General features: G+C 39.8%; 1 protein-coding gene across 3 annotated transcripts; it reads left to right on the top strand.

The window, feature by feature from the left end:
- The first annotated feature begins 319 nt into the window (after positions 1-319).
- Positions 320-13,445, top strand: ELF5 (E74-like factor 5 (ets domain transcription factor)). Of its 3 annotated transcripts, none has more exons than XM_009704918.1 (6): positions 320-443; positions 6,951-7,184; positions 9,489-9,539; positions 11,399-11,467; positions 12,536-12,731; positions 13,349-13,445. In XM_009704918.1, the coding sequence occupies exons 1-6, from the start codon at positions 320-322 to the stop codon at positions 13,443-13,445; spliced, it is 771 nt and encodes a 256-aa protein (XP_009703220.1). The 3 variants fall into 3 exon arrangements, with proteins under 3 accessions (XP_009703220.1, XP_009703219.1, XP_009703221.1); XM_009704917.1 differs by having other exon boundaries at positions 11,321-11,467; XM_009704919.1 differs by lacking the exon at positions 11,399-11,467.
- The last annotated feature ends 212 nt before the right edge of the window (positions 13,446-13,657 follow it).

Below are 13,657 nucleotides of genomic sequence, written 5' to 3'. Positions count from 1 at the left end.
GGTTTATTTCTTCACTCTTTTTTTTATATACGTAAATTGCATTATCAAATTCCTAGGAATGTGTCATTACAATAATTTTTACTGTAGATCTACCTATGGTATATTCATCAGTTGCTTTGTTCCTGAATTTCTCAGTTCTTTCTTTCGCTGCACTTTTCAGAAGATCATTGTTAGCTTCAGCTGAAGTTTAGGTGATGGTGGGCAATGGTACCTCATAGATCTATACACACATAGCAAGGGAATAATGCCTGTAGCCTTATAACTTCAGTCCTTAATATTATCTTTTCCTCTTCAACTAATATATTAATATCTTAAGGTGATGCTGGAGTCAGTAACTCAGAGCACATTTCTGTCAAATACAATGGTCTGTGATCCCCTGATGTCTTGGACACAGTTATTTGGGACAACCAAAGATGACTATACCACCTGTGATCATCAGAAAGGTATGTAGATAGACTCCGAGAGAAAAAAAGTACAATGGCAAAAACTGAAGGGTGACTTGAATTCAATTTGTTCAAGACTAATCATGCAGCAAACCAGCTACAGATTCTGAATTTGCTGCTGAGCCTTCTATTCTATGCATTCTATTTTGTAGTCCTACTAAAGTAGCAACCTTAGTTCTGTTATGCGCTGTGTTGAACTGATGTTCTCCCCTCATTTGAAAAGATGATACACTTAATGCAAGCAGGAACTTCCAAAGGACAGCATGGTTCATTAAGAGGGGCAGGATAACTATGGCCTCAGACTCTTGACTCCTTTTGTTTACCCCATCTGCTTGAAATCCAGCATTTGCTACTGAAAACATTCCCACAATACAGCACTTCAGCTATATAATGGAATAGTAGTTTAATCTGGGAGATTTACAGTTCCTCAAATGCTCTGCAACTTTGTAATGAATAGCAGTGAGCAGATAAATACACGCTCAGCTGGCGAAAACTAGGATTCTGAAAGCCTCCAGAGAACTGTATGGCTGTAGAAAAGCATCCGTAATAGCACAAGAGTTCCCCACTGCAGAATTTGCCAACGTCAAGCATGCAATCCTCTAACTGTGCATATGGAAACCCTACGCTTTACCAGGCCATGCATCTCATGTGGGGATCCCAACTCTGTTTGAAGGGATTCATTCCAAATGCCCTGGTGTCAGGCCAGGTCCCTGTTCAGAAGTTTAAGTAAGCATTATTTGTTAGAAATCTTCTTCCTTCTAAACAGTTGGTTTAAATTCCTAAACAGTCCTGATATTCTTCTCTGCACTCAGGCTGAATCATTCAACAGGTTCCGAAAAGAAACGTAGAGCAAGCCACTCATGTTACTGAGCCAAACTTTTGGTGAGAAGCAGGAAAAGATTATGTTTTTATGCAAAATTTTTCTCTTCCAATGCTATTTTTGTCCTTTTACATGAACACACAGCTGGTCTTACGGAAAAGACCTTTCCTGCCAAGGCACAGTTTGAGTAATGAAGAACAGAACGTTCTACATGTCTTCTGATGGTGTTAATCCATGACCATTGAGGACGTAGTGTTTTGTTTCTACATTGCTAAGTTTGACATATGAGGTAGAATATAAATCTTTTTGCTTCAATTAAATGGCTCTATATAAAGCCCTGCAGGAATTGAATTTTTATTTAAAAAAAAAAAAAAAGTTTTAATATTAGTTTTCATTCCACTTAGAACACGATTCTAAATGTCATATGAAATCACAGAAATCACAGAAAGTATTCTGTTTTACAATTTAAACATGCATTTTAAAATATCTGATGTGATTCAATTTAAAGTTAATTTTGGATCAGTCAGAATAATTCTTCTTTTGCCTTGATTTTTATTATAGATTTACCTATTATTCAATCTTCTTCCACTTTTTTAAACAAAAACAACCCAAACACAAAAGTCACAAGACTGAAATGGAAATAATCCCAAGGGAATTTCTGATATCAGCGCTAAGCATTTGCCAAAGGCAAAGCTGCCCATCTGAGGCATTTTGACAATTTCTAGTTTAACTGCACTCTGTCACTTGTAACGGGATGAGGTCTGTGACTTCAGAGTTGCGCAGCTCTGAGTTCATCCAGGTGAATAGTGGTGCAGCATCTATACACCAGCAATTATGTTAAAGTGAACTCCACTTGCAGCTAAGTGCAAAGCTCCCTCAGCTCTTCAGACACACAGCTTTCTGCAACAATCGGGTTAGATGATTGCCTCTTGTTGAGCTGAAGAAATAATTATCCTTTTCTGGCCAGGGTAGGAGTTATGTTTCTTCCTCCACATGTTTTCTATTGCTCAATTTTTGATGCTTTTGGGCATTCCACGAGTCCTTCATGGTTACAATAGTTTCTCTCCTGAATCAAATTTAAACCAGCCTGCGAGTTCTCTTTCCATTTCTTCCACAGTAGCCAAGGAGAACATTTAACAAATCTAGCATGCACAAATAAAACCACTAGTGCAGTGCCACCAGCATTGCACAAGTAGCCCTTGAACAGAAAAGTAAGTACTTTGCTCTGAAGCCAAAGAAGAATGTAGGTCAGCTTAATAACATTCAACCTAAGCTTTCTTCTGGTGACAGTGATAGGCTTAAGGATTATAAGCCCTATGTCTTTTGAAAATCTGTTATATACTTGCTAGAAACAAAGTAGAAGCTCAAGGTTAAATAGATGAAAAAAGGATGCCAAGACTGCCTAGAAAGAAACAGATGAAGACCACTAATTTACAGGTTATCTCTGGGCTCAGCTCCTGTGCTAGAAAGAGCACTAGTACTTTATGTACAAGCCCAAAGTAAGTTTCTACACTATTTTCTCCAAATATGTGAAATTGTTCTAGCAAACCCAATCAGAGGCAGGACCCTGGCTTAGAGGGCCTTTAGTCTGGGACAGTGCAGCTATCCCCATGGTCCTACGGGAGGAACTATAGGGTTAGTTTACCTTTATGGTTCCCACATCAGTCATTTTAATGTTTTTATTTTCTGGTAATCAGAATATTTCAGGATTTATATTTGGGAGCATATTTTTTTTTAAATACAAAGTGGAGGAAGTTAAAATCTGTGACACTAAAAATATTGTGTCGTTTTCATTTCTTCTCTTTGTTTTCCAGCACTGGGTGAAAAAGGGAAAATAATACAGAAAATACATGGAAGTTCTAGCTCCAAAAATTAAAACATTATGCCTAAATGAAAGATATCTTTTCCAACTGACAAAACGGTGAGCTAAATTATATAGGAATGATCTGCAAGCCCTATATTAAAGCTGGGCTACATACAAACAGACCATCTAGTTTTGTCATGGCTGATTGCAGTATTTCCTCCTGTTGTAAGCACAAATACTGTATTAACTTGCTTGCATATGCCATGCAGAAATGAGTGCATCCCAGGAAAACCTGGACAGCTTTTACTTGGCCTACGTTCCTGAATCTACTTGAGAGTTCCTGCCTTCCACAGCTTTACTTGTCACCACTGATAAAACCACATCCTCCCGCAAGGCAGGGGAGACTCATTTCAGCAGGGTCACCTTAGCCAGGGGACATGAATCAAGTCTATTGATTGAAACAACCTGTGCGCTGGGAAGATTATGTCCACAAATGCCATTCCCTGAGGGCTGGACACTGCCCAGCACAAAAAGGTTTAAATACCCAGGCTCAAGGAGAAGTGCAGTAAGATAGTCAATGCAGCTGAACAGGTAGTGGAAATCACCTTAAAATGGTGGAAAGGGCACGGTCTGAATTTGTGCTTTCTTCCCCACCCTCAGCTACTCACCATCATCCTGTCAGGTATTCTCCTCTCCTGCCCTCAAGCTGTAGTTTTGGACACAATTCTGGCATGTTCCTGCCACTGGGGGATCTACCTGTCCCCACCTTATTTCACAGCATATTTTTTGCCCTTATCTTTTTTGTATGGTGGTATGAAATTCCACCCGCCCCCTTTTTTTTTTTCTCTAAATGAAAACCTGAAAATCTTTCGTAGAGCCTTTGTCTTCGGTCGATCTTTTCTTCCACAGTGGCATAATACCTTGGTCACGTCCACCATTTAGAAGACGGGAAAGCTCCCTGAATTCTTCACTCTGACATGAGAAATAAAAGCCAAGAGTACATGCAAAGGCCAGGTCTTGGTGTCAGTACCTTTTAAATACTCATCATATACAACAGTGCTTCAGGGGGCCCTGCAATATTAAAAAAAAAAAAAAAAGAAAATTGAGCCTTTCCAAAGCCAAAGCAAACAAGGGAACTGGACCAGATGAGTGCTGTTCCATGACAGAAACATGTTGTGCCATTTATACGACAATACAATATTGCCGGTGAAGCTGATATTTATTACAATCAAGTCAAAGTTTCAAGCCCAATGGCCAAAATATTTCAAGGTTATTCACTGTGCCTGTGGAACGGCAGAATAAATAATTCTGCTTTTCTCTCATGTTGCCTTAGGATAGAAAAAAATGAGCAATCCAACACTCCTGTAGGTAGAAAAACAAAGCCATGACCTTGTCACTTGGCTGCATATTGCACACAGATGCAGTGAAAGGGTCCGGGCTGGTTGCTGCAGCAGCTCACAGTGGCCCATGCAACACAAGGGCTGGACTCATGCCCAGCCCCACAGAGAGGCCTCTCGGCTGGTATATCTGTCTGGCTGAGAACGTGGTGATATTCGTTTTCCTAAGGGGGGCTGGAGGCTGTTGGCAGAGGATTAAAAAAATACGTATGTGCCTGTTTCAGAAAGGGATCAATTCAGTCTTCTGCTTTTCTTGAGCAGCGTCTGAAGTTGGGTTTCCTGTAGAGCTGAAGCCTAATTTTAAAGCTTTTTTTTTTTCCCCTGGCAGAAGCCTTGCGAGCCTGGTGCTCCCAGCACTCCTGTTCTCCCCCAAGGAAGCCTTCAGACTCTGACATAGCCAGGTGTATGCAGTTTGCAGGGCTTACAAAGCCAATCCAATGTTAAGCTCATCTGATTTTCCTTTTAAATAAGGAGATTAATAAAATCTGAGATTCAAATATCCTCAAGGTATGGGTTCCAAAAGTCAGACCCAGAGCTTCTGCCCAACTCTTGGCTTTGCTAGGATGTCACAGTAGCATCTCAGGGTTTAAAACACAGTATTCAGTATTAGATTAATTCTGTATGTGCATACATATGAAGATATTTATAGCATGGGAATGATTCATGAAAGCAACCACAAATTCCTCTGTAAACTTTTAGGACTTATAATTAGAAGTATTAATTACTTTACAGAAGCCACGTAGGGTGCAAGATCCATATTTCAGTTATTCTGTCACACTTTCAAACCCTTTGAATTAATTTTACTATGGAAACTCATCCAGCCTATTTGCATCATTTTGAACTCTGAACTGGCTGTCTAGACAAATGATAGATACAATTCACTTGGCTTCCAGTGCTATCATAGCCTGTTCTGAATTACAAGTTCATATAAGCAATGCCTAAAATCAAATGTTCAGGATTAATTTGAAAATCAAATAATAAATAATAGGTGACTGGACTAAGAAACTGTGAAATTGAAGTCAAGTGTAAGATGCAGCGAGATGTGAAAATAAACGAAACCTTTTCTGATTTCTTTACTCTCATTCACATTTGATTGCCTTTCTATTGCTATTTACTGTTCTGTAACTGCACCACTCCAGTGATAATAAATATTACAGATAATATATTCAAAATCAACTTAGAATCCTTAAAGCTCCAAAAGTAATAATCTCTCAAGGCTGGGATTCCTATAACTGCTTAAGAATCTCACCTGAGAGAAATTACTAGCCATCCTTGAAAAGTTTAAAATAGTAGAAGTCAGTTGAGTAATGAATGAATGAAAATAATGATTCCAAGATGCAGAATTCTGTTTTTCCTAAGCGTTATCTGAATGGATACACAAAGGACGTATTCTTGCCATTGCCTATAATTCCTCCAATCACCCCAAAAATGTAGCTGCCTATGCACAGACGTCCAACAGAAGAAGACTGCAAGATTAGACCTTTGCATGTGTGTAGCAGTCTAGCCCACAAAAAGAAAGAGCAGAGCTTTTCAAAGAGTGTGCCTATCACTATAAGCCCAACCAGCTTCAATAACAGGAGCCTGTGTTTTGATTCTAGGGAAAAAGTGTTGGAGTCACAGGTTACTCTTGCTAGCTGCAGCATATAGGTTTATCATACCAGGCCTAGATTTTACATCAGTAATAGTTAAAATATGTTTTTCTAGGAAAAAAATATAAATTTTTATTGTAAAGACATACTTATTTCTACACATTTTCCTGGCAACTGCATTACTGAGGAGAAAAGCCTGTTAAAAAACTGGGCATTTAACTGGCAAAGTAGTTTTAGGTTACAATTGCCTGGCAAGTTTACTTAGAAGCTCTTGCACTCTTCCTTTTATCTGTCAGAAATGTTTCTCCAGTGATAAATGTGTTAAGTTTCTAATCTAAGAAAAAAAATTCCCTTGTGATGACATTAACAACATTATTTTAGATGAAAGGAGTGAAAGAACTTGCTGGAATTATAAGAAAAATAATAATAAATTAATGGTATTTAGCCATCTGCCACAGAGCGTAGCTAGCTGCTTTGAATTAGAGTACTTTCACATCTAATATCCAAGGTTACTTTAGTCTAGGAACGCATCAATCCTTTTTATAGCAGAGTGCTAAGTTCTCACAAATTCTGTACTCTGACCTTTTAAAATTTTTTTGAATTGCTGGTTTAAGAGGCACTTTTTCTTTTTCTTTTTTTTTTTCACATGTAAGCACTTTCTCTTGAAATGTCCCACACAATTAATACTAATATTTGAAATACAAAAGTCTGTGACAATAGGAGACAGAAAAATGCAAAAGGCAGGGCTTAATGTGTTCTACGGGAATAAGGAAGAAGACTGCAGTCATAACGAAAGAAGGAAGAGGGATTAGTTTTGCTTGGAATACACTTATTGAAATGAGGTGCACCACGAGTTTTGCGTTGCAATGTTCCTGTTTCTTGTCAAATATGTTGCAGATTCTTATCCTTTCTGGACATCCATCCACCCAGAATACTGGAGTAAGCACAACGTCTGTGAATGGTTGCAGTTTTGCTGTGACCAGTACAAACTAGATGCCAACTGCATTTCCTTTTCCCACTTTAATATCAACGGCTTACAGTTGTGCAACATGACCCAGGAAGAGTTCCTAGATGCTGCAGGCATTTGTGGCGAATACTTGTATTTCATCTTACAGAATATCAGGATGCATGGTTAGTGTTTCAGAAATCAAATGCAAACCAAGAAGTATTGCATTTTTGTGTGAATTTCGTGCTAACAGAAAATGTAGGATCCACAGCCTCAAGCACTGAAGAAAGGCAAAGTACAGAGGCCACTTAGATACTGCATTGAGGAGTACACAGAAATATGGCAGGCAGAAGACAAGCTCAGTGCGACTTTGGGCCTCACAATCACACACGGAGCCAGTCAAATCTCCAAATAGACCCCAGCACTGTTCTCTCCTTGGCCTTTCTACTGAAACTGGTCAACCTGCACAATCCAAGAGAGGTTTGCGTCCTGACTGGATACAGAAAGACAAAATACATTGCTATTCCTGTAACTCAAAGTAATGAAAGTTTCTATGCTTCTTAAAAAGTAAGCAAGAAGTTTTGTTTGATGGGGTTATTATCCGTGCAGTATGCACTGACAATCCACCTCATTAGTAGTATGCTTAATGATGCTCTTGAATGGAACCAATTTAAATTTACTATTTTCTACCTTATCTTGGACAATTTATTACTGCTTAAGTGAATTCAGGTTCAAAAACTAAGTTATTGACAGTTTTGTCTAAGTGAAATAGAACTGAAATCTCTGCTGCAGATACCCTTTCTCTATATTCACTACTTCCCAAATGTTAATTAGTGTGTACGCCAAGCTAGGGTAATTCTGCCAGGGTTCATTGTGATGATATGAGCAAAAGAGGGAAATAAAAATTCCCAAGCAGGGAAATTTAGAAGGTCATTTCCCTGTGCTCTAGCAATGAGAAACTGGGGATCATTTTAGCTGCTTGGAGCCCTCAATGGCTCAAGCCTTCTCTGGCTTAGCAAAGTATTTGACCAAACCAGAGTCACAGGTCTGCTAGAAAAGGACAAAAGGTTTAGGCATGGAGGGCCCCATGGGACGTGACGCTGCCAGTGGCTCCCCATGGCGAGCAGCTGCTGGGTCACAATGTGATGGAACTTAGCTGTCCTTCGCTGGTCCACTACCCACCTCTCAGCTGCCCAGTGGGGAGAGCGGCTGGTGAGGCACAGGGACCAGAAAGGGAGAAGGCAGCAGCGGAGGGTGACCAGGGTACATGGCAAACACAGCGGGGGCAGGCTGAAACTGAAAGGAACAGGAGCATCTTCCCAGACCAGAAACAAGGCAGTGCATAAGAAAATATGTGGATAAGCCTTATCAAAATGAAGTAGGGTGCAGTTACTGAGGCTGTTGTCAATAGGATAAGACTGGGAGAGGTGAGCAAGACTAGAGGCTGCCAGAAGAACAAAACAACAAAACAGGGCATTGCTCTCCTGTGGGACTGACAGCCCAATGTTCATGTCTTCTACCCAATGTTCATGTATCATGTCAGAGATGCCATTCAAAAGGAGATTATTAAATGCAGGAGATAAGGATGTTATTAAGGGAACTAAAGAATACAGATCCGTGAAGAAAAGCTCATTAGGAATATTAACTTTTTATAGTCAGTGGAGAAACTGAACACTTGGCAGCAAATGAAATACAAAAGATCATGCCCATCCAACTTTACAAATTGTATAAGGTCTGTGACGAAAGGCAGTATGTGATCTAGTAATGCAAGACCTTGCCACAACATACTTAAGCAATAGACCAAACTATGGCTGCACAAGCAGGCTTAATTCTAGCTTTTCTCAATTTTGCCTGCCAGACTCACAACATGAATTCAATTCCTTGAATGCAGATTTGTATGTGCAATGCATTTATTTATATGTTGTGAATTAGTGACTCCTTTAAAAGGTGACACTGTCCTACTAATGCAGACAAGTTCCAGCCCTGTGAAGACCTGATTTCCAGCCGTAGGGATGATTTTTACCTAGAGGAAGGAGGGAGGGAAGACTGCAGGAGTAGTTTTAAAGGGACAAGAGGCTGAATGAGAAAGGACTAATCTAAGTGTAAAGAAAGGGAGAGAAACTGTGATATGGATGACAGTAAAAAACAAATACAAAGGGACTAGAGGGAAAGGAAACTTAGTACATATGAATCATGTGAATAGACACAAACAAACATGATGCAAAAGGTAAGAGAAAAAAAAACACCAAAGTTAAAAAAAAAACAAACCACAGATATAGTCAGAGTAGTGGGAGGGACAAATCAATTTAGCAGCAGATAAGTTGAAAAATTATTTCATGGTTTTATAGTCTGCATTTTCTACAACTTCTATTCTGAGCTATAACCACAAGCAATGATGCAACATACCGGGACTTGGCTTTAAATTTCAGTTCAGAAGTTACTCTTGTGAGGAAAAGAACTGAACACTGGGTTATGCTTTTCCCTTTTAGGCATTTCCTTTTGTACTCATGCAGAAGAAACAAAGCCATCCAACAAGGACTGTAAGTAAACTTGTTTGTTCATAACAAGCTCCATTCAATGGGAAGCACACTGTATTGAAAGATTAGCAATATTTAGCAGTTCAAGAGATTTCTAAAAATGAAAAAAATTCAGGCCATTTACTTCTTCTCTAATGCTTTTCCTGAAATACCTGCAGTAGGCAGAGAAGTCAAGATTAGCAGAGATCCCAACATTTCTGAATTGCTATTTTGAAGGGAAGCAGGATCCCAGGAGTCTTTCTTTGTACATTCCCTGAGGCTGCAAGCCAGGCCCTGAGCAGAGCAAAGCTGTTCTTCTGTGCATAGATTCCAAAAGGGCAGAAGCATGGCTTCATTTCCAGGACAATACTTTGAATTTTTGCAGGAGGTGGTACAGCTGGTGGACTGACACACAGTCAGAAATACAGATCCTGTTGATCGTAAGCACAGCAGAGCTTGCTATTTATCTGCTGAGGAGGCAAATGGGTAAAGCTAGAAAAATAGCAGGTGTCTGACTACATCTAAGCATAATCAGAATATTCTGTAATCACTCAGGTCTGACCACCAACCAGCTCTAATAATCTAATAACTCTCAATGAGCTCTGGAGTATTAGTGCTTCTGGCTGGATTTACCCGTGTTCCACATTAGGATTTAGGCAATGTGGGATACTCCCTTGGTCAAATCTTTCAGCTAATAAAAGAATACTGAACAAACTCATTGACATGAAAGACACCAGTGAAAACAAGCAGTCAGAAAAAAATATATTCCAAAATACTGTCTGACCAATTCTAGCTGTTGCATTTTTGGGCCATCAGCAGACTCTGAGTATGCTATGAAACCTTCATAACTGAAAGCATAAGCCCTTCTGTTAGCCGTGTATGTACATAGACATCTTGCTTCCATCTTTTTGTAAATATTATGGTTTCACATGCAGCAAAGTAAAGTCTTGGAAGTCAACTCTTAGAAACATAAACACAATGGGATATAAGAATACAAAACTACAGCCCATCTTCACAAAAGTTCCCCTATTTTGTTATTTTCAGCCCACTACTGTTTACTCAGTGAAATGGATTTGTGGGTCTTCACTTTGTGATCACTCTCATAGGATCTCACTGATCACCCTTCTCACTAGGTGTGTACCAAGCAGATAAAATTTTTTGTAGCCACTAGAGTGGTGAAACACCGGCACAGGTTGCTCAGCGAGCTGGTGGATGCACCATCCCTGGAAACATTCAAGGTCAGGTTGGATGGGGCTCTGAGCAACCTGGTCTGCTTGAAGATGTCCCTGCTTATTGCAGGGGGTTGGACGAGATAGCCTTCAAAGGTCCCTTCCAACCCAAACTATTCTATGATTGCATTATTGCACATAGTGTTGTTAGCAGAGTTTGATAATCCTTGCAGTTGCAGTCATTCGTTATCCTCTTCTAATTGCTCTCTGCACCACTATAATATTGAGACAGACACTGTTGAAGCGTTAGTTGCTTGTGCAAACATGTTGTCTGCTGAGGCAGTTTTGACTTTTTAGAAGCACTGCACAGCACTAAGCCAAGAAATCTTCAGGCTGCACATCACGGAGGGGTATATTTCATCCATGCACACCACGTGCCAAATTCCACACGTCTACAGAATCCAAGTATTTTGAACAGAGCATTGACAAAAATTTCATGTTTTGTTGTGCTGCAATCCATAGAGTTGCATGTTAATTATTCACTTGGGTTTACCTTTGCGCTAGAGCTTTATTAAAAAGATAAAGTTAGTAGCTCACAGTCCCACTTTGACTTAATGTTGCATGGCATTTGAATAGGTGACCTTTTGACCAAGTTGCCACCAGACTCAGGAGTTCCTTCTTCACTTCTCACGTTATTCTGCAGTTCAGTCCCAGCCTGTGATAAGGCATGCGTGAGGGCAGGTAGCATCAACGGCAAAGAATGTCACAGTCATGGTACAACAAGTAAGTACATATCAGAAACTCAAAACTGGAGTTAAGATTACACAGACTATGTTGCTCTAATTCTCCAGCTCCATGTGGTTATCAAAAGAAACTTTAATGACACCACAAACAAATAAAATTTCGCTGAGGTTTGGCTTTTAAGTACTGCCAGCTCTCACAATTTTATCATGAGACTTGAGGTATTTGGCATTTTTCTTAAAGCCACATTTCCTTTTCTGTTCACCTTTTTGAACTGCTTCTAGCCATCTTAGTGGCAGAGTTACTGGAAGAAACATAAGCTGAAAATAACCTAAAGGCTCCAAATGCAAAAAAACACATAAGAAACCTCATATACTTTTATAACTGTCATTATTCTTACGTTGCTCTCAGGACTTTGGGGGGGGGGTCTGACTCATGATTTTTAAATGCCTGCGGTCAGCGTTGGGATTGAGCATTCATTTAACCCCCAGCATCTTGATTAGCCAGTAACTAATGTGAAGTTAAGGTAATAGCTGCATATAACAGCTCTACCAGCTTTTTTAGTAGAGGTTCATTATTTATAGCACATCTGATGCTCAAACGAAGTTTTGAACTGAGTTGAAATAACAGAGAAGAGTCTAGTAATGATGGGAAATAGGCTTTCCAAGTTGTCATACTATTGTCTCATTTTCAGGCAAGCCAATGTTTGTTGCAATCTTTCACTTAAAACACTTTAAATGATCTTGAAAATTGCTTTTAAAACATGAACTTAAATACTGTGTTGAAGTCATTGATGATCAGTGGCACAGAAGCTACGAATGACATAAACTTCACAAGACAGTAAAATTCATTAGTTTCTGGAGGAAAAGACAGATTCTAGCATCACAGGTGTTTGCACGACCCTGATTTATTTTTTTCTGGAGCAAGTAATTTGAAGCCATTTACAGAGAGGCAGTGGACTAAAATTTTGAAAGTTAAATTGAGATAAGCACAATTGGTTTGTGAGGTTAACAACCCAATAACAAGATGTACTCTAAATATTACTCTGCCTTAGTACTTTGGTGTGAGTAAGACAACATCTACTGAATAGCTGTCTTCTTCCTGTTCAAGACCTGCAGAATTCTCATTTGTGGGAATTTCTAAGAGATCTGCTCCTTTCTCCTGAAGAAAACCTTGGCATCCTGGAATGGGAAGACAGAGGACAAGGCATTTTTCGAGTTGTTAAATCAGAAGCTCTGGCAAAGATGTGGGGACAAAGGAAGAAAAATGACAGAATGACATATGAAAAACTGAGCAGAGCTCTCCGGTGAGTTAACAGGCAGCAGGGCCCCTCATTTCAGTTGACTTCTACCTCAGCATCCATTTTTCATAACTATCCTGAAAAATCAGGTGTAGGGGGGAGGGGGTGGGCGGCAGAGTGTCTGGTTATTTTCTTCATGTTTTTTCTATAGGTCATGAGATAGCACCCAGTCTCCTAAACAATAGCATAGGGCTAAGCGTGAAGCAGTTCAGAGTTGTAACTCTACTGATGACAACAAAGCTACCACACTTTACCTCAGCTGAGAATTTTAGACTATGTTTGCTAAATGACCTCCACAAAATTACTGGTTTTGCTGTAGCAGCAACAGTGGTGGTTTCTTCTGAACTGTGGTAATCTTAGGGAAAAAAATACAGCCAACCAAAGAACACATTTCTTTGTAATTCCTGTATCTTTCAAACAGTGGAAAGTATACTCCAAGGCATGTGGGAAAGTTTAAAGCTCTTTAAAGTCACAAGAGCAATTTAACAGAAAGAGAGGAGCTCTCTGACTGTAAAGAATATGACACGTGCTGTTCTGCTGCCATGAAGTCCATGTAAAGAATTCCTCTAATGTCACTTCTACTACTACTTTCCCCATTGTTTCTTTTCTTTTTCTCCCTGCAGTTACTATTACAAAACTGGCATTTTGGAACGAGTGGACAGAAGGCTGGTGTACAAGTTTGGAAAGAATGCTCATGGGTGGCAGGAGAATAAGATATGAACTGCCCCTCGCTTCCTCCACGGAACAAAACATGCCACAGCCTGAATAATCCAGCTGCAGTGGACACTTGAGGGAGAGTTTTTCCACTCCCTCTCTCCCCTCTGCCAGTCTGGACGAATTCATTGTAGTCTGCTTCAAGAGACAGACTATAGCAACAAAAACAGCACTTGAATTTTGGAGTCGTCTTCCCCTTTGTGCTTTCTGCTGAGCGC

The sequence above is a fragment of the Cariama cristata genome, unplaced genomic scaffold (assembly GCF_000690535.1).
Source record: "Cariama cristata isolate BGI_N322 unplaced genomic scaffold, ASM69053v1 scaffold21007, whole genome shotgun sequence".
NCBI lineage: Eukaryota > Metazoa > Chordata > Aves > Cariamiformes > Cariamidae > Cariama > Cariama cristata.
Note: the sequence above shows the minus strand (reverse complement) of the source record. Positions and strands in the feature narration are given on the sequence as shown.